The 26,315-nt window shown below is 40.2% G+C and overlaps 2 protein-coding genes across 9 annotated transcripts in view; one reads left to right on the forward strand and one right to left on the reverse strand.

The window, feature by feature from the left end:
- Positions 1 to 5,527, forward strand: part of GPR89A (G protein-coupled receptor 89A) — a 58,551-nt gene extending 53,024 nt beyond the window's left edge. For all 6 annotated transcript variants that reach the window (XM_037021614.2, XM_037021617.2, XM_073234530.1 and 3 more), the window contains 4 exons: positions 1,671 to 1,766; positions 3,349 to 3,438; positions 4,458 to 4,523; positions 4,665 to 5,527. In XM_037021614.2, coding sequence (XP_036877509.1) covers positions 1,671 to 1,766; positions 3,349 to 3,438; positions 4,458 to 4,523; positions 4,665 to 4,871 — 459 coding nt within the window. In that variant the 3' untranslated portion in view covers positions 4,872 to 5,527. The remainder of the gene's footprint in view (positions 1 to 1,670; positions 1,767 to 3,348; positions 3,439 to 4,457; positions 4,524 to 4,664) is intronic.
- A 652-nt stretch (positions 5,528 to 6,179) lies between these two features.
- PDZK1 (PDZ domain containing 1) overlaps positions 6,180 to 26,315 on the reverse strand; it is a 43,061-nt gene continuing 22,925 nt past the window's right edge. For 2 of the 3 annotated variants that reach the window (XM_073234529.1, XM_037021607.2), the window contains exons 2-9: positions 18,202 to 18,413; positions 17,217 to 17,466; positions 16,052 to 16,188; positions 15,068 to 15,263; positions 12,576 to 12,772; positions 8,745 to 8,966; positions 7,796 to 8,086; positions 6,180 to 6,338 (exon numbers count right to left, since the gene is read on the reverse strand). In XM_073234529.1, the coding sequence (XP_073090630.1) occupies positions 6,285 to 6,338; positions 7,796 to 8,086; positions 8,745 to 8,966; positions 12,576 to 12,772; positions 15,068 to 15,263; positions 16,052 to 16,188; positions 17,217 to 17,466; positions 18,202 to 18,411 (1,557 nt within the window). In that variant the 5' untranslated portion in view covers positions 18,412 to 18,413 and the 3' untranslated portion in view covers positions 6,180 to 6,284. The remainder of the gene's footprint in view (positions 6,339 to 7,795; positions 8,087 to 8,744; positions 8,967 to 12,575; positions 12,773 to 15,067; positions 15,264 to 16,051; positions 16,189 to 17,216; positions 17,467 to 18,201; positions 18,414 to 26,315) is intronic. The other variant, XM_037021608.1, reaches the window with a different exon arrangement.

Here is a 26,315-nt window from a genome sequence, read left to right on the forward strand (position 1 = left end):
AAAGAACCAGCTTTTGGGTTAATTAATTAATTTTTTTCTGCTTTCTATTTTAATGATTTCTTTTCTGATCTTTATTATTTCTCTCCTATTTTGAGTCTTCTTTCTCTAATTTCTTAAAGTGGAAGCTAAAATCATTGATTCAAAACCTTTTTTAACATAGGTGTTTTAGTGCTATAAATTTCTTGCTTAGCACTATTTGAGTTACATCTCACAAAATGCAACTTTTTTGATGTGTTGCATTTTTATTTTTATTTAGTTCAAAATATTTTTTGATTTCCCTTTTGATTTCTTCTTTGACTCATGTGTTATTTAAAAGTATGTTATAAAATATTTGGGGATCATCCAAATGTCAGTCTAATTGATATCTAGTTTAATTCCATGTGATCTTAGAACATACTTTGTAAAACTTTAATCTTTTTAAATTTATTGATACTGGCCCAGAATATGGTCAACCATGGTTAATATTCCATAAGTAGAATGTGAATTCTACTCTTGCTGACTGGAATGTTCTATAAATGTCAATTAGGTCAAGTTTGTGGGTAGTATTGTTAAAGTTTTCTATACCCTTACCAATTTTCTGACCACTTATCAGTTATTGAGAGAAGGTTATTGAAGTTGTTGGGGATTTGTCTATTTCTTTTTTAGTTCTTTGTTTCTGCTTCATGTATTTTAAAGCTGTAGTATTAGGGACATACACATTTAGGGTCATTAGGTACCACTTGTTGAAATTATCCTTTTATCATTATAAAATGGTCCTTTTAATCTTGCAATATTTTTTGCCTGTGCAGGCTGCTTTGATAGTAATATTCCAGTCTTCTTTTGATTAGTGTTAACATATCTTTTTCCATCCTTTTACTTTTAACGTATTTGTATCTTTATATTTAAAGTGGGTTCCTTGTGAACAACATTTGGGTCTTGCTTTTTTATCCAGTCTTATAGTTTCTGCCATTTAATTGGCATATTTAGACCAGGAGTCAGCCTTCTGCAGCTCACAGACCAAATCCAGCCACCACCTGCTTTTGTAAATAAAATTTTATTAGAACATAGCCAAGCCCATTCATCTACATGTTGTCTTGGCTTCTGTCACACTACAGTGGCAAAGTTTGCCAGGGGGGTTTAGAATATTTACATTTAATGTGACTATTGGTATGGTTGGGTTTAAAACAACCATGTTGCTATATGTTATTTGTCCCATCTGGTTTTTTCTTCCCTTTCTTCTTGCTTACATTTGGATTAATGGGGTATTTTTCATAATTCCATTTGATCTCTTTTGTTGGTTTGTTAGCTATAACTCTTTTTGTCACTTTAGTGATTGCTGTTAAAATTCAAAAAGTAACCACAGAGAATGACCCCAGAATTCTTTGATTTTCTTACTCTGACTTTATCTATGAGAATGTTACCTCTCTAGCTTCTAATAAATTAAGGTATATATGACATAGACTTACTCCTCTTTACTCTTTACAGAAAAGAAAGGGCATAGGGATTTCCATTTGCCTATATGTGAATAACCAAAACAGATTTTTTATACATGATTTAGATTGAGAATGGAATTGCATTTTTAGGAACATCCACCTGTAAGATATGTTGAGATAATTAATTCATTATTTTGAATCACTTTTTGAAATAGTGATTATTGAAATACTCTAATATAAAGGTCTATATCTCTGCAGGCAACCATTAATATCGTTTTTGACCGAGTTGGGAAAACTGATCCTGTCACAAGAGGCATTGAGATCACTGTGAATTATCTGGGGATCCAATTTGATGTAAGAGTTGTATCAAGATCCTGGTTTGTTATGTTGCTTTCTACTTTATTTGCTATAAATTGCAATTGTTATGATTCTAATTCTGTGTTATAGGTACATGATTCTTTGGTTCTTCCCACTCTCCTCTGTATATTTTAACATAGTCATAGTGAAAATTTGTAAAAGATGTAAAACCATTAAGAAATGACTAGGACTTACTATTGTCATAGTTGCTGATTATTTCTGTTGTTCCTCCTCTGCTTCTCTGTAATTAGCTACCACTCACCAATTTCTCCCCACCAAATAAATATTCAGATAATTCTCTCTATGATACTTGATGAAGAGTTTCAAACACACAACTTACCTTTGATCCCTCTGGTAGAAAATTAACTAGTAATTAGTGTTCCATGTTATAACTGAAATGATTTCTGCTGTAAAAGAATTATCCTTTATGTGGACTTTACGTGTAGCTAAAGATGGTAACTAGCCTGTGCACAAAGTTTTAACCATCTTTCTACCTGTTTTATAATACCACTGTCATTCAACACTCTTATCCCAATTTGTCTTTATTTGTAGAATAGTGTATTTTCCAGATATATATATGACAAATGATTATAGCTGATTAGCACTTTGATACTAGGACAAATGTCGTGTTCTTAGTCCCTGTGAGGGCCATTTAGCTGTGCTGAGATCCCAGCCCACACAGACTGTGTGCTCCGTCATCCAGCTCGGCAGCACATGCCTCTGGTAGCTGGATAAGATGAAAATGAATCAGGGCAAATTAGGTTCCAGTCCTTGAGAAACAGCTCAGAGCACACATTTCGTGGTAACAGATCAATAGTGTGGTCCTTTTTCATGTAAAGGAACATGGTATCTTTCATTGAACATATAAATTTAGGGTAAGTATTCTTCACTATTGTTACATGTGTGTTTTCCTTTTAAATTTTTTACTGGACTGCAATTTTTAGAAATGTTCTTATCAGTTCTTTCTGAGGCTATTTAGTTGTATGTATGTATGTGTTTCATCTATAATTCATCTATAAACTCCACATTTCATAATTCTGAGTAACATCTTTTAGATGGGAATAATAGCAGCTCCCCCTCAGATACTTTTCATACCTGAATCAAGCAGAGAGTCCCTAGGCTGCCTCCCACTATGAAGCAATCTGAGAGGAAAAAAAGATATCTTACTTAATGTGATTGAAATGAAGGTCAGCTGTTAAAGTTTTGGATAATCAGGACTGTCATTCACAGATACTAAAGTCATCAAGCTGCTGTTTAGTTTCCTTTTAGTTTGTGCTTTCACTTATCACATTGAAGCCACAGTTTACTCTGAGTTTCCTCTGATTTGTTAGTGTTTTCATCACTTCACTGCACTTGCTTTCTTCTGTCCTCAAGTCAGCTAATTAAGACATCCATTGTAGGCTTCCTATAGGCGTTCTAGTTGCCCACATTCTTCCCTCCCCAAAATTTTTTTTGATCATACAGGACCTAATGAAGTTCCCTGTCACAGTATGAAAGTGATCAGAATAATGTATCTTCTTAACCTTCACGTCTCTGGACAGAGATTTAACACATTTTTTTCTTCCTGTTATGGTGGCAGGTGAAGTTCTGGTCCCAACACATTTCCTTCATTCTGGTTGGAATAATCATTGTCACATCCATCAGAGGATTGCTGATCACTCTTACCAAGGTATGTCATATCACAGAGTTAAGAAGTACCTATTCAATTATATGTGGCACCATGACATAATTTTATCTCATTAAAATTTCTGCCTTCTAAAATCTTAGAAAACTGTCACAAACATTTAAAAGACATACAACAGAATAAAAAAAAAGTTAAAGTAATACATAAATTGATGATGATATATTTATATATTCTAGCAATCAGATAACTACATTTACCAAAGGTCAGAAAATGAGATCAGTGTGTTTTGTTTACTGATATGTCACCGGCCTCTAGAACAGAGCCCAGCACATGGTAAAATCTCAGCAGATGTTTGGAATGAATGAATGAATGAGATAGGCATTTGAGGTTAAAAGAGTAACTATGGAGTCCCTTTTAAGCCTCTAGAACAGAGCCCAGCACATGGTAAGATCTCAGCAGATGTTTGGAATGAATGAATGAATGAGATAGGCATTTGAGGTTAAAAGAGTAACTATGGAGTCCCTTTTAAGGAGGATATGGAATTAGGAAAAGCAGGATGTTCGGATGTTTTCTGATCAACATAGGAAGACTTCATGGAGATGGAAGGTAAATCTGTCTTGTAGAAGAGGTAGCAATTTCAAGATCCAAGAGTTGTTTGAGTGGAAGGAGAGAAAAGTTTGGGAGAGGAGGAGAAGGGATCTCTAGGCATCTAACACAATTTTGGAAAGAGCCTAGAAGCTAAGTAATAATTCTAAGGGCTTACAGTAGCCTGGGGTAATCTTGTGTTAATGTTTATAATGATGAAGTCATATGTATCACATAGTTTCTGTAAAGTTCAATAGATGTCAGAATCCTTTCATGTCATGTAATTCTTAAATCCATCAACTGCCTCACGGGAAAACTGTAACTGGATCCTTTTTCAGTGGTCTATTTGTCTTTATGCCTTAATCATATGAATAATTTTTCTATATGGGATTATGGCATGTTAACCATGCTACTTAATATTCTTGACACAGGAATCAAGCAGTATTGTATACATTCATCTTTCATCCTTTTCTTGACAGTTCTTTTATGCCATCTCCAGTAGTAAGTCCTCCAATGTCATTGTCCTGCTATTAGCACAGATAATGGTAAGTTTAATGAACTAGCTTTATGTTTACAGTTGCAAAATATAAGAAATGTGTTTTATACTTTTAAATATTCTAAGCTTCCTTTGACCTGTCCCTCACTACATTCAAAGTGACTTCTGGATTAATTTGTGTGACTTACAGGGCATGTACTTTGTCTCCTCTGTGCTGCTGATCCGAATGAGCATGCCTCTAGAATACCGCACCATCATCACCGAAGTCCTTGGAGAGCTGCAGTTCAACTTCTATCACCGCTGGTTTGATGTGATCTTCCTGGTCAGTGCTCTCTCCAGCATATTGTTCCTCTATTTGGCTCACAAACAGGCACCAGAGAAGCATATGGCACCTTGAACTCATGTCTACTGCAGACTGCTATAGGCCAGTGGTGTCCGAATTTGGATATAAGAGAGAAAAATAATGGAGGAGACAAGGGCCTAGTGTTTTTTAAACAAACAAATGTGGTGGTAGCATATTCTACCTCTAGCTTATGCCTTCCTACTCGGATAATACTGTGACCGCGAGTACTGTCGGTTAGAACGTGAGAGAGTGAAGTGACGCAAGCCTAGTACTCTGCTGAGAGCATCCTGAGTGAATCTGAGGTCAGTGCAATATTTGGGGATGGAGGGAAGACCTTAGAAACTAGGAGGAAAAATACACTGGAACTCTTGGATAAGAGAAGTCTAAGGTAGCTGAGCCAAACACATAGGATTTCTGTTTAATTCAAGATTCACATGGAGGGTGTATGGCTTCCCTTTGAGACTGTCAGTCATTAAAATCAGAGATTGTAACTCTTCGGCCTTAGCTTCATTTTATCAAGGATAGCTTGTTATGTTGAGAGATCTAACAGGAGTTGCCATCCCACCCCTGCTCCATTAAAATAACCAAGAGGTTGTCTTTTATTTTCTGGTTAAGGAATGTTATGCAACTGAAATAGGTTCTACCAAGAAAGACTTAAATTATGTCATTTTTCTTGATTTCCTTTTAAGCATGAATTATTCTACATTCAATTGTATATAATGTCTCATTTTTTCTTACCATCTGCCTCTCATGCTGTGGGGTAAAACTATGAATAACTTAACTGAAATAAGTCACTTCCCTATCCTAGTACTCAATTTCTTCATCTATTAAAGGACGATGTTAGAAAATTTGTAGAACCTTCAGAAATGCAATTTAAGAAAATTCTGAATTTTATTACCAGGAAGTCTCTCTTTATTACTAAGATCTTACTCTGAATTTTATTGTGTTTTAGGTTTCTAGAGGCAAAATGAAGGTTAAAGCATAAAAAGCTTACCAAACAAGACCGCTATTAAGGTTGTGTTAGCTAACAGGGAAGGTTTAAGCATACTCAAAATGCATTTTAATGACATTTATTTTAGCGACCACAACATTCTTAAAAACATAATTTTAATAGGCTTATCATCTCAGATACTTTAATTAGCAGCTTTCCAATATACAGATTTATGAGTCATCTTTGGTAAGAGGTATCATCACACAGAGAAATGTAGTTAAGTTGAAGCTTAAAAGAGGCCAAATAAAAAGAATCTGGCCTCTGCCTTAACTCTTCATAAACTGACCTTAAATAAGCCTTCTGTTACAATAGCCACCCCAAGACAAATGACAAAAGAATATAATCACACCTGATGAACTAGTTTCCAGAGGAGTTCTTTAGCAGAGACAGAAAATGGGTGGCAGCTCATTCCTTAGGAAAGGATTCCTGTTAAATACCCAGAAACAGCTCTCAGCCAAAGCCATTATTTATTCTCGTCACATCTCTGTATCTTCAGAATTGGAAGAAGAATGAGACGCTGTACTGTGGGCCTGTGCAAAAGAAAACAATCTGTAAGTGGTAGAGTGTGAGCATCATGAGTTAGATGGTCTATTCCAGAGCTGAATTACCTAAGTCAGGGACTGGAGGCACTCACTAGAAGCCAGGTGACCTGAATTCTTCACTTGGTTTTGTTCCTAGTTTGGTATTTGACACTAATAAATCTCCTAATTCCTATATATATTTCTTTTCTATAAAGCTAGCATAGTACTATAATTGATTTCCTTAGAGATATTACAGAACTTTTAAAACACAACTAGAATACTTTCCTTATTAAGTAGTCCAGAATACTGAGTCAGTAGCTATTGTGTATGTTATGGTCTAAATATTTAGGTGATTTCCCAAAATTCATATGTTGAAATCCTGATCCTAAAATTAGGTGATGGTATTAGGAGGTGCTTAGGTCATGAAGTCAGAGCTGTCATTTTGGGGATTAGTGCCCTTATAAAAAGAGGCCCCCCACGGCCCCCTTAGCTCCTTCCACCATGTGAGGACCTAGCAAGAAGCCAGCAGTCTGCAGCCCAGAAGAGGGCCTTCACCATATGCCAGATCTGTTGGTGCCGTAATCTTGGATTTCCCAGCCTCCAGAACTGTGAGAGTAAATGTTTGTTGTTTTAAGCCACCCAGCCTATATGGTATTTTGTTATAGCAGCCCAAATGAACTAGGACAGTATGTATTAAAAATTAGTGTTTGTTTTTTATATTACCAATCAGCAGATGTAGTGGAAAGAAAAGTAATATAAAACAAAAGTTAGTCTTGGCTTTGCCATATGCTTCCTTTATGAACTTTGATAGGTCACTTCCCTTTTGGACCTCAAGTTCATCTATGAAAAGAAATTGGAAAAAAGCATAAAACTGAGACTTACTAAGGAATTTGTCTAATCCACATACATATAAAATAATGCTTACTCCTCTCCAGGAATACAATTTCAATACCTGCCATTTATTTTAAAACAACATTGTCTCTGACCACCATCATTCATTTTCATGCTTACCACGAACTAGGCACTGTTCAAAGTACTTTAATCGTCTTAGTTAATGTAAGCCTGATAATAATCCTGCAAATTATCCTTGTTTTATTGGTGGGATACTGAAGGACACAAAGAATAAGTCCATTTGCCCAAGGCTGATAAGTGGAGGAGCGGGAATTTGTAGATAGTCTGATTCACATTCTTCTTGTGGCTCCCACGGTAATTTTGATAAACTTACTTTTCTTTGTTGATGATCAACTCTAGACAGTTACTGTCAGCTCCATACTATGAAAAAGAAATTTGTTGTCCGTATACTACTTCCTCTCCACCACAGTAACTTGATTTGCTAGTTTTCTTTACATAGTAATTTTCTAGTATTTTAGGAAATATGTGGTAAACATGGACAGGAGGCACACTTATTAAGGACATAACCATACTCTGGTAAGTTAGATCACTAAAAGAAATGCATCACCACTCACTCGTTCTTTTGCCATGTGTGAGTCGTGCTCTGATTCCCCCAGCATTCCTTCTTTGGATTCAGCAGAGGCAGCCAGTGGATCAGCCATAGAGGACACAATAGGGATTTTCTTAGCCTGGAAATAATTATAGGCATTCTTTCCACAGACTAAGAGTGTGACATTCTTCCCACTGCTCTGGATTCTGTCCACCACCTTGTCATAGGGTTCATCCAGCACATTCACGCCATTCACCTCGATGATGATATCCTCATCCTCCAGTCCAGCCAGGTCAGCCGGGCCACCCTTCTGTACCTGTCAGTAAGGGATCTGAGTTACCACCTCCAAACAGGTGTAAGGCGGGTGTTAGACTAGCTTCCCTTCAGATGAGGAGTTTGACAATTTATTCTTAACTGTGTTGTTATTTCTCCTTGAGATACAGAAGAAAGGTTCTCTAATGCATTTCTGCTTTTAAAAACTACAACTTCCATACTCAATTGAGTAGAATTACAGTGGTTGGACATTACATGGTATATCTTCTGGATTGAAGGCATTAGATTTCATAGGTCCGCCTTCTTCATTCCCAACTTGAGAGCTGTAGGGATAGTCTTCTCACTGTCAATCCCTACAGGGTAGGGACATTATGCCAAATGCACAGAAGCAAACAAGTCACTCCCAGAGTTGATAGTGACTGCCAACTATAGTCCTATCAACACATTCTGTTTGATTTGAAAGTATCTAAAGAGAATTAGGTGGAACAGAAGTTCAAGAAACAAAAAATGTGAGCTTAGCATGTCTTAATAGTTATCTTAAAAGGTACAGGACCGTGACAGCATTTACTTGAACTCAAGGGAAGACCCCTCAGTGTAGGCCTTCAATCCAACCTTTTTACTAAGCCAACAATGAGTGGGAGAAACTGAGTCTCTTCTACTGTGGCTGTGTTCATTGGGCTGCCGGAACCAGATTACCATACCTCTTTGATGAATGGGCCTGGCTGACCCCGAATCGCATTTAGGTGAAAACCATAGCCATTTTCACCTTTAACCAGCCTGCAGAGTTTAGGCTTCTCTCCTTCTTCCTCTGTAGCATCTGGACTTGAGACCTCCAGAGGGGCCGGAGTAGGAGCCAGAGCCTCCTTGATAGAACCATTAGGTAGCTCTTGACTTTGGTAGTAGAAAAATGGAGAAAATTGAGCCTTTTGAAAATAAAGGTGAAAAAAACAGTTGTAACTATGAGTAGTCTTTATGAAATGTGTTGATTTAATTTACAAGGTGTCATATATATTCCACTCCTCTTCCAGATACATCTGACTGTGGGCTGTAAAATTTCTCTGCTACCCCAACCAGAAAGAGTACAAAGGAAGAGTCAGGTCAATCATGGAATAATGCATATAAACGTGTAAGCAAATGCACATATGCATAAAATAAAAGTTGTATGAAATGTACAAAGATCCAAAAACAGGTCTAACAAAATTGCTAATTTCTTCTGACTAGTGAGCAAGTCACTGAATGACCATGGGCATTCTCCCTGTTGGCAGGTTACACACTGAGTGACTTGTCCGGGATCTCATGCAAAGTAGGTTCATCTGGCCTTCCCTCTTCAGTAAGATGGTCTTCAGAGCTCCTTAAACACATTAGAGTAAGTGAAACAAAAGACACTATTTTCATTGCTCTTTGAAGTACATATACACAGTAATTGTGGGGAGATGGTAGAGGGTGGCAGCAGTCATATGGTAACAAAAGTTTGCCTTGCTACTTACTTCTCCTGCTCCCCATCTGGTCCTGTGATCTGTTGTACTCAATTTATTTTACTATTTATTGTTGTAACCAGTAATTGACATTTGTGTTATGCCAAACTTTTCACCATCTTTAAATACTTCTAACCCATCTCAACTCCCATACCATCCATGTGAAGACAGGGATGGTCTTGAATACAGAAGCAGCACAAAACAGGAAACATGATTAATTTTTTTTATAGAATGAAGTGTTCAGCTGATTGTGGGGTTTGGTTGAGAGAATTGAAAGGATAGATTTGGGTATGGTGAGATCTTGCATCTGTTGTTAAGTTGCTTCCCACAAGTGTTCAGGACATTTGTTAGGCAGTGAGTAGAAAATCAAGTAATTGAAAGTGAGTACAATGTGTGATCTACCCTGAATCATACTGTTCAGCAGCCTGGCTAAAATTAGATTTGAGATCCTCTACTTAGTATAGTACTTGAAATTTATTTCTGTTTAAATCTGTCTTACTAACCACAAGAGCACATCTTCCTTTCTAAGCAAGAGTAGCACCAGCACAGAACCTCCTAGTTAACCAAATCAACTAACTTCAGACCTTTTGATGATACACTTGCAAGTGTTCCACATTTCTTTCTCTCTTTAAAATGTAGAAAATTATCAAAGTGACTTATTACATGCAAAAATACCTCTGATATCACTACCCAAACAAGCAAATCAAATATTGTATCCGGCAGTAACAGCCAATCTTGAGGCAAAGTATAGTAACATTAAACACTTAATGAGTTTTTATTCATTCTTCAAATATTTGGGTGTCTAGTATGTGCCAGGAACTGGTTAGATGTTTGTTTTATTCACTGTGTATCTCAAAGATCCACCACCTATTGAGCTTACTTTGGGGGATGGGAGGGGACAAGGAAGAAGAAGATGGGGACAGACATCTTTTTTATCAAAGTTTTATATTAACTAAAACATTAAAACTTTAGTTAAATCTTGGGAAAATTACCCTCCCTGTGCCTAATCTCTCTCGTGACAGATTAGGAGGAATTTTACATATTAGCCGTTCATCTGTCAGTGGACACTGGGTTAATTTTATCTTGGGTTATTGTGACTTCATTTGTGGCCTAGTATGTGGTCTATTCTGGAGAATATCCCATGTGCCCTTGAGAAGAATGTGTATCCTGTTGTTGGGTAGAGTGTTCTCTGTATGTCTGTTAAACCTAGCTGGTTTATTGTTCAATTCCTCTAGTTCCTTACTTGCCTTGTTGTTCTATCTATTATTTACAGTAGTATTCTGAAGTCTCCAACTATTATAGGACAATTTCTCCTTTCAATTTTGTCAATTTTTTCTCATATTTTTTCCAGCTTTATTAACATATAATTGATCATTTGATACATTGTGAAATGAATACCACAATCAAGTTAATTAACATAACTATCACCTTACATAGTTACCATTTAGCCTTTCATTCCCCAAAGCCTATGCTTAAAACTCCCCTGGTTACCTTTCTTGACAATGGCCTTCTTAAAGTGAGGTTCTCAGAACTGACACAATGTTGATTTAACAAATATATGTGCTGGGCATCATTCTGAACGCTCTAAACAGCTCATTCAGCCTCATGGACGCGCTTCATGGTAGCCACCTCCACCTTACAACAAAGGGAAGGCACAGGGAGGGTAACTTGCCCAAGGTTACATTAAGTAATTTCAAGTATGGTCTGATGTCTTCAAAACCACTAATGTAGCTTTAAATCACCTTTTTGGGCGGGCGCAGCTACTTAGAGTGTCATTCAAGTTTCTGGTCTTTCTCTATAGTCAACAAATAAGATCTCACCATTTGGTATTCATACAATTTACTTTTCAGTTAGTATAGTACTTGAAATTTATTTCTGTTTAAACTTGCTAGCTTTTATTCTTTCTATCCTGACTAGATATTTTGAATATTAATTATAGTCTCTAGTAAACTATCCATGAGCACATTAAGTCATCTGTATGACTTAAGTATGTTAAATATGTTTTCTGTTTCTATCCAGATTTGATAATAAACTAGCTTAGAGTAGGAACAAGTAGCATTCTATTAGAGATACTTGTTTCATTTCACACTGTTCCAATATCAAGTATTATTTAGGTATGGTTGTTCAACTAGCTAAAAAAATCCATTAATTTTTCTGTCATCCAATTCACTCTTTAATCTTCTTTACACAAGTATTTTGAAATATCCAATCAAACTGTGCTGAGAAAGTATCTGGTATAATGAATTAAAAACTTGAGTTCAAATACTGGCTTCAGTCTTTACTAAGCTGGGTGACTAGCAAATCCATCAGTCTCTGTAAGCTTCAATTTTTCAGTCTACAAGAAGGAACTAATACCACCACCACCACCCATATCATTCCTCCCTCTGTATCATTTATGTACCTTTGTATACTACTTTTATATATCACGTAAAACAAGTTTATCTTTGTTATCTTTGTGACCAATACCTAGCAAGGCAGATGGTACTTAGAAGGCCCCCAAATGTCTTTTAAGATACACTGAATCTCAGTTCTTCTGATAAAATAAAAATATTGTAAAAAGCTTAAATCATGCAGATAATAACTGTTCTGATTAAGAGTTATGGGGAAATAAAGTTAGTTTGACACACTTGATCTTGGTGAATCTGTGTTCTACCTTGCTAAGGCTTGCCAGCTGTTTAATAATCCTTTTGTGACGTTTACATGGGATTAATGTGGGACTTACTGGTCTACAGTTTATAAAGTCCATTGTTTCCTATTTAGGAAAGTTAGGGCTACATCTGCCAAATTCCAGGTATAGATTCTCCTCAGATCACCAAGAGTAACTCTGCAGTTATATTTGCAAATTCTTTCAAAATCTTGAATCTAAGGGCTTAAAAGTCATGTGCCAGTCACTTGGCATTCTCTTACCACTAACAATTTGAGCTTCACTGCAGCCTTAATGATAATTGTTTTGCTCCTTCCAGTATGAAGATCAAAGTGGTAACTTAGCCAAAGTTTGAGGGCATGAGTGAATGGACCTGAGCTGAATGCATGAATATGTGGTCTTATATTACTTACCAGTCTATATATGTTGTCAGCCTCTTTATCTACCACCAGTAGTGAAGTCTGATCTCCACCCTTTCTAATCATTTCCACCACACTGTCATGATCAAGGGATTCCACAGACTCGCCATTGACAGCAACTACCAGGTCATTGTTCTTCAAGCCAGCCTCCTCTGCTGGACTTCCAGAATCTATGTCCTTGACGATTTGACCTACCACCCCCCAAAAAAAAATAATGAGAAAGACCCCTAAAAAAACAAACTGGAATTACTGCTATAACACAAGGCCCTTATAAAATAGATATGAAAGGCCTGCTGAGTACAGATACTGTCCCTCTCACTGGCATCCTAGGTAGCCTCTAAAGCACCCAATCCAGCCCATTTCCTGCACAGAGCCCTCTCCAGAAACAAACCTAGCCATTTATAATGAAAGGGTCTTAAAGAAATAAGTCATGTTACTGAAAGCATCTGAGATTCTATCTTGACAGAAGAGCATGCAAGTGTCAAGGATCAGCAAGTTCCGAGGAAGTCAGCGGGCCTACTTGCATCCATACATCTTACGTAGAAGGTAAGCCATAAAAAAGGAGGAAGGCAAGAATGAACAGAACCAAGGAATTAAGCTCCTAGGAAACCCATGCTGGCATTTTAGTAGCAACTGCATATGTTTGATTGTGAATGCGTTTGTGTATGCACACCTCAAGGATGTTGTCTTTAGCCTTGTCCTGACTTGAACTATCTTCACCAGATGCCACCATGTCTCTCACACATTTCTTATCGCTCACACTGTTTTAACAAACTCCAGTCTCTTTTCCATCTAGCTGCTGGGCATCTCCAACTGGATATCTCATAGTTCCTTCAAATGTAATATATAGAAACTAAAAATCATCTCTGCCCACCCATCTCTCCCTACCCAAAGCCCCTCTTTTCATCACCTGTTAGTTGGGAGCACCATCACGCCCGTCAGTGACACTTGACAACTGAAGAATCAGCATTCTCTCCCCATATCTAGTCAACTGCTAAGTGCTCAATGCTACTTCAGTATGTATCTCCTCTTATTTGGTCCTACTTCCTCTACCCTAAGTGCAGTTTGCATTAGTTCCTAACTTGAATTCTACCAAAACTCCTACAGCACCTTACCAGTTGCTCTCTGTCCCTAATCCTTGTCTTCTCCGCTATAGACCTGCCTCAGATTCATCTTGATGCAGTGTCTGGCCATCACTCCCCAGGTCAACAGCATGAACATGGGCTCTGAAACTAAACACCTGAATTTCATCCCAGTTATACCACAACTAACTATTTGATCTTATAATAATTACTGTATCTTCTCCAAGACCTCAATTTCAGCAGTTCTTGCAGAAGTATTAGGAGTAATTGAAATTTGTAAAGCCCCCAAGACACTATAGGCTTAATTACTTTCTTCTCTGTCACACAGCTTAAAAAAATTATAAGTCCCCATTGACTAGAGAACCATCCAAACTCCTCAACCTGGCATTAAAGGTCATTCCTCTTCTCTCTCCAACCTACCTCTCTAACTTGGTTACAGTGCTACACATTAGTTGCCAATCAAACTGTATCCTATCTTCATGGAATGGCCTTCCGTGTCCCTGCTTCATTTACTTGTCCAAATTCTATTCGTACTACAAAGCCTGAGATCAAGTGTTACCTTGACTGTGAGGCCTTGCAGTATCTTTTTGGTGAGGAAAGCTTGCTCCAACCTTGGATTCCCATAGTACCTTATCCACCCCTATATTAATCTATCCTCAGTTAAGGACACATATCTTATCTCCTCTACAAGTAAGAGGCTCCTGGACTGAGGAATTTCTGATTCCCTTGATATCATCAAACACCCTGAAGATGTTTTTACATATGAACCAAATTAATTTGATCAATTAATGTAAACTGTATAATGAAAAGAAGATAGTAACTTCTGGTAAATAACAGTTTGCAAGGCCTGAACCCATATTTTTTTTTTGTATTCAGCTTCCCTCAGAGGACCGTTGTTCTTTCCTTGTTGAGTTACAAGGCATCAGAAAGCCTCCTGGTTCTGTTTGAGTCCCAGATCCCAACCCACACCTCTGCCTCATATCTAATGGTGTGTTGAAGCTGGTTCACACCAGTTCATAAGAACCAATTCTGTGCAATACTTCTCAACTTGGCATCCTGTGACAGCATGTTAGAGTTTGAAATCAGACATGGTGGGAGTAATTACACCACAAAAATCAACAAATACTACAAATTGGGGTTACTTTTTTTTTTCCCCAGAGAACCAATTTGCCAGCATTACTACTTCCCACATCCCAAATTCCTTGTCATTCTGCTGTGGGAACCTTGGGATGGCCATCATTGGGTCCCCCTATGACATGGAAACTGACCCAGCTATGCTTTCTAGTTTCTTACTGTCCCATCATATATCTGGTGGGGGTTTGGGGACCTAATGGAACGCTGGAGTCAGAGAGGGGTGAAGAATTGGATAGTCACACTGCCAGGCTTTCTGCTGCAGTGCCTTACCTTGCTGTTCTGGGCCTGTCCTCAGGTAGAAACCATAGCCATTGCTTCCCCTCTTCATCTCCACAATCCGAGGCTGGTGTGGTAGCAGTTTGAAGCTGGCTGTTTCTCTCTTGAATTTTATCTTCTGTTCACTATGGTGCTTGTCAGTTTCCTTGTCTACCAGCAGGAACACTACACAACTGCCAGACTTCTTCACCTGGAATTACACACACAGGTGAAGACCAATATCAATCTCTTAGAACAATGCTAGGAAATAGGAAAGTTATTATATAGAGGCACACAGTCTACATTCAACAGCAAATATGGGATGTAAGACCTGAATTAAAGCTATAATATTCTTTCCTACCACTTCCATGTCTACTGTTGTTTTTCCTTTGTTAGGTATGACTTCACCCACACAGATGTTAACTTAACCCAAGTGAAAACTGGAATTCAGAAAACCCAGAAAGGTACTTTTTTAAAGACTAGAAAAGGAAGGTTTTTGAAAGATCATTCTACCAAGAGAAGATAAAGTTGGCCAATTTTCAAGGTTCCATATGACCTCAAAGGAAAATCTCACAGTGTTTTCCATGTGTCGTGGAACCATGCTCAGTCATAAGATTTGGGGTAACAGGTCTTCCAAAACTCCCCATGTGTACCTCTGTATTCATGACCACATTGGCTATCTTCCATTTTGCATTAAAATATTTTAGTAATATCTCCACATTGAATTTATTATGAATTCAGAGGGGACTCCCAACTGAGTACAAATAAGATTCAAAAGATAAAGTTAATGGTTCTTTACAACACTTTTCTTCTCAGATAACATGGAAGTATCAAAAGCCTTACTCCAAAACTATAAACACTGCTCACACTGCCAGTGAGTTTGTTGGCTCTCAGTACAAAGGATTAGATTCCGTTCATCACAAACTACCATGCCTGTCTTTCCATCACTTCCAGTGAGAGGAGAGTGAAAGATAAGAAAATGACACCTTCGGGATATACCTTTGCAACCACCTCCACATGGCTGGCATTTTCCACATTCTCTCCATTCACTTCGATCAGGTGATCATCAACCAGGACCCCAGCTTTCCTAGCCACACCTTGAGGTGTTAGGTCAGTCATGTACACGCCCTTTTTGCCTGAAAGAGTAGGAGATGAACAAGTTAGACTCTGTTATATAGAAAGTCCAACAGCAAAGGGTTTTCTCCCAATAACGCAAATTAGAACTTCCAGTTATGAGGCTAACTCAAATACACTTTGGTTTCTGATCTAAAATTACAATTATAGTTCCTAGCACAAAGCTTGACACAGCCATTACTCAGCTGGTTTTTGTTGATTTAAATAGAATGTCTGCGTCCAACTAAATGCAAGGAAGGAATCTCAGATGGCACTGGACTCTTGAACCAGAAAAATACCAAATCAGGCACATGGTGCATCATTGTATCATATGCCCTTGCTTCACATTTGTAGAATTAGAAGGCATCTGCTCTATTCTGTCCTCTTTAATCAGTACTATAACCAACAATCACATGCCAGTGTACCAGTAAATCTCACTGGTGCAAATTAACGAGGCTAGAGGCACAGGAGGGAGGGGAAAGCATGCATATATACATCAGTCCACATTAGTAAATGGTATGATTGAGGTGCTTCACATTCTTTCCAATTCCTAGGCCAAGGGTCACTTCATAAGGACTTACAAATGACTAGAAAAATCATCAATAGGTGCTCAAGACTTTGTCGAATAAATGAATGACCACTCAGATACTCTGAGATGAAAAGAGATACTATTCTTATTGAAAAGTAGCTATTATCTGAAAAGCCTCCTTTTTCTCACCTCTTATTCTCCATTCTCCCCTTACCCTCACCCTAAGGAGGCTAGAGAAGAATAACAGAAGCATCAGCCCTCTAATGCCCTGGCCTCAAAGGCTCAGCCTAAAACATACTGGGGGACAGGAGTGCCCAGTGTCCCCTGCCCCACTGTGCTGCTGTCCAGTGTCCTCACATATTATTTAACAAAAAATAATATGAAAGCAAGGGAAGGGCCAGGGAGGAGAGAGAAGCTGCTGTTGAATATCCATGGCAACTGAAAAGTTAGTCAAAAGAAGTCATTAACTGATAGCAATACAGTTCTTCTGGACTGTTGTCCACACCCCACCCTCAGGCTCACCTTGGATAGTTTTCAGAGAGAAGCCATAGCTGCTCCCCTCCTTCACTAGGTAGCAGAGCCGTGGCTGGGTCCAAGTCTGCGCTCCTCCATTCATGACAGGGGGCAGTTTCTTATCATTCAGACTCGGTTCCTTCTGACTTTGACCCACCTCTTTCAAGTCTACTCGTTTTCTCATGGCTTTCTCATAGGAATCCCCATCCAGAACTAGTAAAGTCACTGAATTCCCACTCTTTCTGACCAGATCCACAACCTAGGCAGAAGAAAGAAAAAGATGACTTTAACTAATAACCCTCTGTTAACCTCCAGAGGGGATGTTCACCATCTGGCTCATATTTGGCTCTGGAGATTCTGATAGCTGACCTCCAACACCAAAGTGTTGGAAGATAGTGCCCCAGCCATCTCCACCACAGCCCTCCAGAGATCCAAGTGCAGATTACGCTCGGCCTCCAGCACTGTTAGAATCTAGAGTGTGGTGCAACTCCAGCCTCAGGGACTCTTATGAGAACCGGTCCTTTCTAGAGACGAATGCTGCCTTAGAGCACAGCAGGTCCTCCTGGGTCTTTGAAGACAGAAGGGTGCAGTGAAACGAGCACCTGTTTGGAGGCAGGCAGAACTGGGGCAAGGTCAGACCCTCCCATATATTCACCACATGAACATATTAGCAGGCTAAGTTATCTGACCCTCCACTTCCTCATCTGTGAAGTGGTAACATGTACCTCATGGGTAGTGATGAGGATTTAACAAAAAAATATATGAAATTGCCTAGGATAGTTCCTGGCATATAGCAAACATGTAATGCATAGTAGGCCTGACACTACTCAAATCTGGGAATGATTTTTACAATTTTTTATTAGCCAGCAGTAAGTACAGTCATAAAGGTGTTCTGCCTTGCTAATGGCAGCCAGGACATCGTCATTGACCCCAAAAATGATAAGCAAATGTGGGGGATGGAGAGATCTTGAATGTACCCAGATGCCCCATTCACCTGCATATGCTCTTCCTTGTCCACAAAGACACCATTGATCCTAAGAACTCTGTCTCCATCCTGGAGACCTGCCTTCTCTGCTGGGCTACCCTTCTCAACCACCCGGACCAGGTGGCCATCAGTGTCCTTCTCAATTCGCAGGAAGAAGCCATAGCTTTGTCCTTCTTGTTTAAATAGCTTACATTCTCGGGGGTTGAAGGTGGAGGCCATTTCTGTTATGAAAAACAAATGGATAAATCCATGAGAAAGAAAATCTAATTGGAGTGGGAAACCTGTCCTCCATCTCCTGTAATCTATTCTAATCATACCAGATCTAGACTATTTGGTTAGCAACACTGGGGAGGCCCCCTTCCATGACTTGCTAATGATTTCCAATTTTTTCCTTAAGGATAGCCTCTTCACTTGAATTTCAGACCCTGTATTCAGATGGTTCTGGACACAGATGCCTCAGTATCAATAGCTCCAAAACCAAATTCCTCTTTGTCCCCTGACCTCAAGAAATTAGGTCCAAACATATGACCTAAAACTTTTAAGAAAATACAAGCCCTCTTTCATTAAAGTATTTGAAGAGCCTGCCAAGTTCCCATCACTGGGGATAAAACTGTGTATAAGACAGATCAATAATTTACTCTCATATTGGGAAGAAAATATTTTTACAATAACTTGTGATGAATGATATGCTAGGGAAGAATAGAGTGATAAGGGAGACTATAACAAAGTATCTTGGGAATACAGAATTGGGTGGGAAGAATTAAGAATGGCTTCCTGGAAAACGTAAGAGTCTGTCGATAGGGAAATCGATAAAGAAGATGTGGGGTATAGACCAAATAACTCCACTTTTACATATTTACTCGAAGAAAAGAAAATCCCTGATTTGAAAGGATATATGCACCCCTATATTTACTGCTGCATTATTTACAATAGCCAAGATATGGAGGCAACCTAAGTGTCCATCATGGGTGAATGGATAAAGAAGATGTGGTACATACACACAATGGGATATTGTTCAGCCATAAAAAGAAAAATCCTGCCATTTGCAACAACAGGGATGGATCTAGAGGGTATTATGCTCAGTGACATAAGCCAGGCAGAGAAAGACAAATACCATATGATTTCACTTATTTGTGGAATATAAAAACAAAGCAAAACAGAAGAAACAAAACAGCAGTAGACGCATAGACACTGAGAAGTGACTAATGGTTACCAAGGGAAGGGGAGTAGACAGGGAAGCAGGGAGGGTGACTGTTGAACCACTGTGATGTACATTTGGTAAAATAAAAATTTTTTTTAACAAAACAAAAGATGGTAAGTAGACACAATGGAATATTATTCGGCCTTAAAAAAGAAAGAAATCCTGCCATTGGTGACAACATAGAAGGACCTAGAGGGTATTATGCTAAGTGAAATAAGCCAGGCAGAGAAAGACAAATATCATGTGTCTGCACTTATATGTAGAATCTAAAAACAAAACAAAATGAATAAAATAGCAGTAGACTTATAGACTCTGAGAAGTGACTGGTGGTTACCATGGGGGAGGGGCTGGGTGGGTGTGTGAATTAGGTGAAGGGGATATAAATGCACAAAATCTCAATCATAATATAAATTAGTCACGAGAATGAAAGTACAGCATAGACAATATAGTCAGGAGTTCTGTAACATCTTTTCTATGTTGACAGTAACTATACTAGTTGGGATGAGGATTTAATAATGTACATAAATGTTGAATCACTATGTTGTGTAATTGAAACCAATCTAATATTGTATATCAACTATACTTCAATTTTTTAAATATCCAAAAAATGATATAGTACATATATATAATGGCATATTACTCAGCCATAAAAAAGAATGAAGCCTTGCCATTTGCAACAACATGGATAGACCTAAGTGAAATAGGTCAGACAGAGAAAGACAAACATCATATGATTTCACTTATATGTGGATTCTAAAAAATAAAACGTGAATAACCAAAACAAATAAACTCAGCACAGAGAGGAGACTGATGGCTGCCATAGGGGAGGGGAGGGGAGGGATGGATGAATAGGTAAAGGTACAAACATCCAATTATAAAATAGACACAGGGATGAAAGTACAGCATAGGAAATATAGTCAATAATATTGTAGTAACTTTGTATATTAACAGACTGCAGTTACATCTATTGTGAATATTTAGTAATGTATATAATTGTTGAATCACTATGCTGTACATCTGAAACCAATATAATATTGTGTATCAACTATATTTCAATTAAAAATATTTTAAAAAGAAGAGTGGCTTCCTGGAAGAATGATTTTTCCAAGACCTGAAGATCAGCAGGAGTCAGATGAGGTAGGACAGGACAAGGAAGACTTCAAACAATTAAAGAGCAGAGAAGCCAGGCCTCAGAGCTGGCCTGATACATCATAGGTGAGATAAAAAAAAGGGTTTCACACTCAGACCCTGAAGCTCTGGGCAGAGCAGAGTAGGGATGCCTAATAGAGAAAGGATTCCTGGGCCAGGTCACATTTCTCCCTCTTGAAGCAACTTCCGTTCCCACCCACCCTGCCCCCTCCTTCAGCCCCACTGCAGGCACAAGGCCCTGGGACACAGGAGGAGGAAAGGACAGCGTGAAACCCAACAGCTGGGGCTTTCGCACCCAGTTATTGAGGGGAAGACCCCTGCTAGTGTCCCCAAGTCCTCCTGGCTTAAGCTTTCCTTTCATAGGAGAGAAAGAATGGAGGCCAGAACTGCTGCTGTAAGGCAGGGGCCCGACAGCAGCAAGTTGGACTCTGCTGGTTTAACACCCACAGGGCGAACCCTGTGCTCCCCTCAGCAAAATGATCTGCCACAAACTCAGAGAATAAACTGTCCTCAATCCTAGAGCAAGAGCAGATGACCACACAGGGATTGGAGGGCACAGGGTGGAGGAGAGACAGAGCGCTCCAGGCTCCCTGGAGATCACGCCACGGTGATTGGAGGTGACCATCCCTGAACTACACGTCACAGACACGGAGAGCCAACCAGGAGGGAAGCCTCCCACTGCCTGTTTGCTTAGCCATTTCATGCCATCTCAGCAGATGGAGGCCATGCCACCAGCAGCAGGAATGCCTAAACAGCCAAGAAAATAAGAAATCAACAGTGTTTCAGGCGCTCTCCCTCTCAGAGGCCCTGGCCCTGAGCCCTCCCCGCTGAGTCACAAGGGGAGAGGAGAGCAAACCAGATCTCCATGGTCGCCCCTCCACCGGGGGAGCCTCAGAGCCTGCGGTTTCATGAATAACTGCCAGGAAGATGCCGCTTTGGGAGGAAAGGGGCACAGAAGGGAGTCAGGAGAATAGGGCGGTGCCAGAGTGGGCTCTCCTCACGTGCAGGCCCCTATGTACGGCCCCTCTGCCTTTCGCTTTTGCTCCTCTGCTGATCTTTTAGCCCACGAGAATCAATTCCATTTTCCCAACTCAAATCTACATCTATGTCCAGACGTACCTCTAGATCTTTATCAACTCTCAATTTCACAGGGCTGAAAAGGCTTGAAAGAAAAATTACCGCTAAAATTTGGCGTAATTATAGAGAAACCTCAACTAAATCCTACAAAATCCAAAACAGGTCTTTATAATCAAAATAAAGACCATTAGATGCTATGTTTTCATTAAGAGATGAGGCTGTTTGTGATCAGCATATGAATACTCATTTCTAGGGCACCGACCCCTAAAATGGAGCAAACTGGTGTCAACCACAGGCTCTTAATCTCTTCCTCTGTAGGTTGGTTGCGCATTGATACTGAAACCTCGCTAGAAGGACTCGGCCCGTGTCTGAGAGGGAGAAAGAGGCAAAGCACCCCTGTGCCTCAATCAAGACCTAAAAGCCCAACATACAGGGAAAGACAAATCACTGTTTAATGTCAAAATCTCAAGTTGTTTGCGTGGTTAAAATTTCCATCCAGTCAGTCATCACTCAGATCTGCACTTGTGTCTTTTGAAGGCTTGGTGCTCAAGGTCTGAGTTTCTCTTCACATCTGTGGTTGAAGCCCAGAGAATGAGAGCCAGGTCACAAGGGCAGACATGCTCCCACGCTGCTCGGGGAACCTCTCCTGCCCCGAGCCCCCAGCTGCCGACTGCCACCAAACCCGCCCTCCCCACAACTTCACCGTCAAAGGACCATTGCTGGTGCCCTCACCAAACCCATGAAACATTTAACGCCTTAAACCGTCCCAGTGGAGAAACTGATCAGAACCCCAAACACCTGGCCTTATATGGGACCCTTGGGGCCCTAAAACTATTTATTTCCTTTGCCTTCTTGCCGAGAGAGGATTCAACTGAGAGTCAGGAGTGCTGGGCTCTGGTCCAGCTCCAGTCCTGGGTCTGTCTAGTCCACATCCTGCTGTTACACTGGCCCCTAAATCAGGGCTGAAATCAGTCACTTCAGCAAGAATCTGTCACTGCTCCGTGATGAGGATGCTTGGGACTCGGACACAGGGCCTACCTAGGAAGGATCTTTGTATTTAAGGATACCGTTTCCTGTTTCTTTTGCCCCTACTCACATTTTCTGCTTCCTGAGAAAATCCAGAGATCAGCCTGTAGTGCATAGATGTGTGGAGGCCTGCGGAATTCTATAATACTGTATCATCCATCATCCGGTGCTGGAATCCACTGATTCCAGCTGGCTTCACTACCCAGTTCCAATAGCCAAACTAAAATATTGTAAACCAAAGAAAACTGTAACGTTTCTGAACTCTGAGAAAAAAAGTCTATTTTTGACAACAAAGTTGCTTTTTGTGGGAAAGAGAACAAAGTACTGGCTGATGGATAGGAAACACTCAAGGGTGAGAGCTGAGGTTTTTTAAAATCAGTCTTAATGAGTAATCATACCATTAGACTGCACCTTCTTCCAAAAGGATTAGGATTAGATTATTGCTACCAGGAAGGAGAATAATATGCCCATGGTCAAGAAAAATTATGTACACTTTAGAAGTTGGGAAGGCTCGGCAGTAACAGGAGAAGGTGGAACCCCTGGATGTGACCAGGGAAGAAAGAATTGAAGCCACTGGACTATTTTCCAAAGGAAAGAAATAGCTAGTGAGAGACCCAGAGGGCCCTTCTGAGCCCAAGGCTGACCAAGATTTCTCAGCCGCCAGCCATCAACATGGGCCCATACATGATCCTGAGCCAACAGCCGCCCTCACCAGCAGCTCTGCACAGAGGCGGGGGTTGGGCCGGCAGCGGTTCCTCAAGGGCTATGACAGCATAAGAAGACTGGAACAGCCAGAAGTGTTCGGCTTAGTTGGCTGAGGCTAGGTAGAAGTCTCATTTTCCCCTCAGTTTGTGTGTTTGGGGTGGGAAATTGCAGGACTTTGCTCAGAGAGCTAGTTGGGGAAGGAGTGAGACTTCATTTCATTAGATCCTGATGTTGGTGAGACTTGTTGGCAAATTGTGGTTGCACTGTCACCCTGTACATCAAAAAGGCCTCTATTCTAAGTTAATTGTTTTATGTGTAAATAGCTGATTAAAAAACATTCTGGGCATGAATGCTCATAAGCCTACCCAGGGCAGGAGTCACAGGTGGGAGGGAAGCGATCTTAAAGCCACTTGGCTCATCACAATTCCATAAGGGCCAGTTGTATACTTTCTCTGATTTCGTTACCTTAGCTCAGTTTTTTCTGTGAACAAACCTTGATACCTTTTCTACTTCAAGCCCTAGACTCCTCTTTCTTATGGACTGAATTGAATCCCTCCCCAAATTTATATGTTGGAGCCTTAACCCCTAATGTGCCTGGATTTGGAGACAGGGCTTTACAAAGAGATAATTAAGGTTAAATAAGGTCAGGAGGGTGGACTCAAATCCAACAGGACTGGAGGGAGAGGAAGAGACACCAGGATTGCATGCACACAGAGAAAAGGCCATGTGGGGACACAGCAACAAGGCAGCCACTAGCCAGCCAGCAAGAGAAGCTTTAGGAGAAGCCACACCTGCTGACCCCTTACTGTGGACTTCCAGCCTCTAGAACTGTGGGAAGCCAGCCAGCCTGTGGTTGTCTGTTATGACAGCTAGGAGGCTAATACATCTTCCAAGTAAAGCTGCCCACTTGGGCTGGGTGCTGGAAAGGGAAGGAGTCAAACAAAGCCAAGCACATGCCTTGGTGACTGGCAGAAAACTGATACCATTAAAGATGGTGTGGTCGTGAGGAATGAGACGGCAAAGTCATTTTTAGGTGGGTTTAAATCAGAAGATTTGGCAGAGCACCCTGAAGGAAGTTACAAGTGTGGGCCTCGAGCTCTGGAGATGATGGGCTAAGTGTGCATGGCTAGGTGCCAGGCGAAGCCCATGAGTGAGAACATGCAGGAAGAGGGCCAAGGGTAAAGCCTTGTGAGACACCTGTGTCCAGGTGACAAGAAGTGAAGCAGAGAGGGAATAATCAGAAGGTCATGATTTTACAATGTAATCAAAACTAAAGAATTCCAAGATAAGATAGTTAAAATGTGAAATGATGCTGAGAGGTAAAGAGCATGAAAATAGAAAATGCCACTAAGTTTAGAAAATGGGAGTCCAGGACAGGTAAGGAACTAAGAAGCAAGTGAATGGTAACAGAGGCCATATATGTAGATACATCTTGAAACAGATAAATGAGAGAGCTGGTGGCATTTGAGGGGAAAGCAGGGTTGATGAATAATTTTATTTTTAATGTTAAGAAAATTATCACATGTTTGTATATCAAGGACTGACTAGGAAAAGTATGAGAAATGGGTTGCCTTGATGAAATGCACACTTCTACTGGGGCAGGACAGAGTGGGAAAAATGAGATAAAGAGGAAAATAAGGCCACTTCCCTCAGCTTCAATCTTTCCTGCAAAGTAATTGAAACAAATCAGGAATTTTGAGACTATGAACCAAAGTATCCACTGGGTTCAAACATATAAACCAGTGAAGCTGGCCAGGGGTGGCCTGTGGGTGAGCTGCTGCCGAGGGAACAAGAGCCCCGTGTGCCACATCCTACAATTTTTCAAAAGAACCTGAAATCTAGATTATGCAAAATATTCCCATTTTAAAAAGCTGACAGCTATTTCAAAATGTTAAGAAACTCCATGTAAACTAAACAGAATTGAGCCCCCGGCTGGCAGTGTAACCACTGGCAAAATGAATTTCCAATAGCCACAGAATCATTTAACTAAAATGAATCAACAACTGAATAAAGTTTTCTAAGAAACAACCTACGTTAAATATGTTTTTTACATTAGATGGATAGATCTCATGTATTTATAGCAGACCAATCAGCGTGGTTTATCATGGCTTTTTCTCACCATAATTTATGTCAAGATTAGAAATTGGTAAGTTTTACCCCAAGTCGGGATTTGACATGTTTAAAAAACAGCAGGTTAGGAGGTAAAGATTTCTATGTTTACAACAAGCACAGCACTGGAATGCTAGACAGATGTGACTTAGCAGGTAAGAGAAGCCAAAAGGGAGGGATCAGAAAGATAAAGTGTTTCAGGAACTGGCTTAGTAGGATGAACGGGGAGAGGGGACAAGAGCCCCATGCGCCACATCCTACAATTTTTCAAAAGAAGCTGAAATCTAGATTATGCAAAATATTTCCATTTTAAAAAGCTGAGGCGGAGCCAAGATGGCGGCGTGGGCAGAACAGTGGAAATCTCCTCCCAAAAACACATAGAGCTATGAAAATATAACAAAGAAAAATCTTCCTAAAATAGAGCCCACAGGACACAGGACAACATCCAGACCACATCCACACCTGCAAGAACCCAGCACCCTGCGAAGGGGGTAAGATACAAGCCCCGGCCCGGCGGGACCCGAGCGCCCCTCCCCCCAGCTCCTGGTGGGTGGAAAGAAACTGGAGCGGTTTTTTTTTTTTTAATGGCGAGTGCTTTTTGGAAGCCTTAAAGGGACAGGGACCCCATTGCTAGGGAGGCAGGGTGGCAGGACCGGTGAGCGGGTGCCTGGGACCAGCACTTGAGGACGGAGGAAATCGCGTGTGTTTCCCCTTTTTTTTTCTCTTTTTGGCGAGTGCTTTTTGGAAGCCCTAAAGGGACAGGGACCCCGGTGCTAGGGAGGCAGGGCGGTGGGACTGGTGAGAGGGTGCCTGGGACCGGCACCTGAGGACAAAGAATATCCCGCGTTTTTCCCTG

The sequence above is a fragment of the Manis javanica genome, chromosome 4 (assembly GCF_040802235.1).
Source record: "Manis javanica isolate MJ-LG chromosome 4, MJ_LKY, whole genome shotgun sequence".
Lineage (NCBI taxonomy): Eukaryota > Metazoa > Chordata > Mammalia > Pholidota > Manidae > Manis > Manis javanica.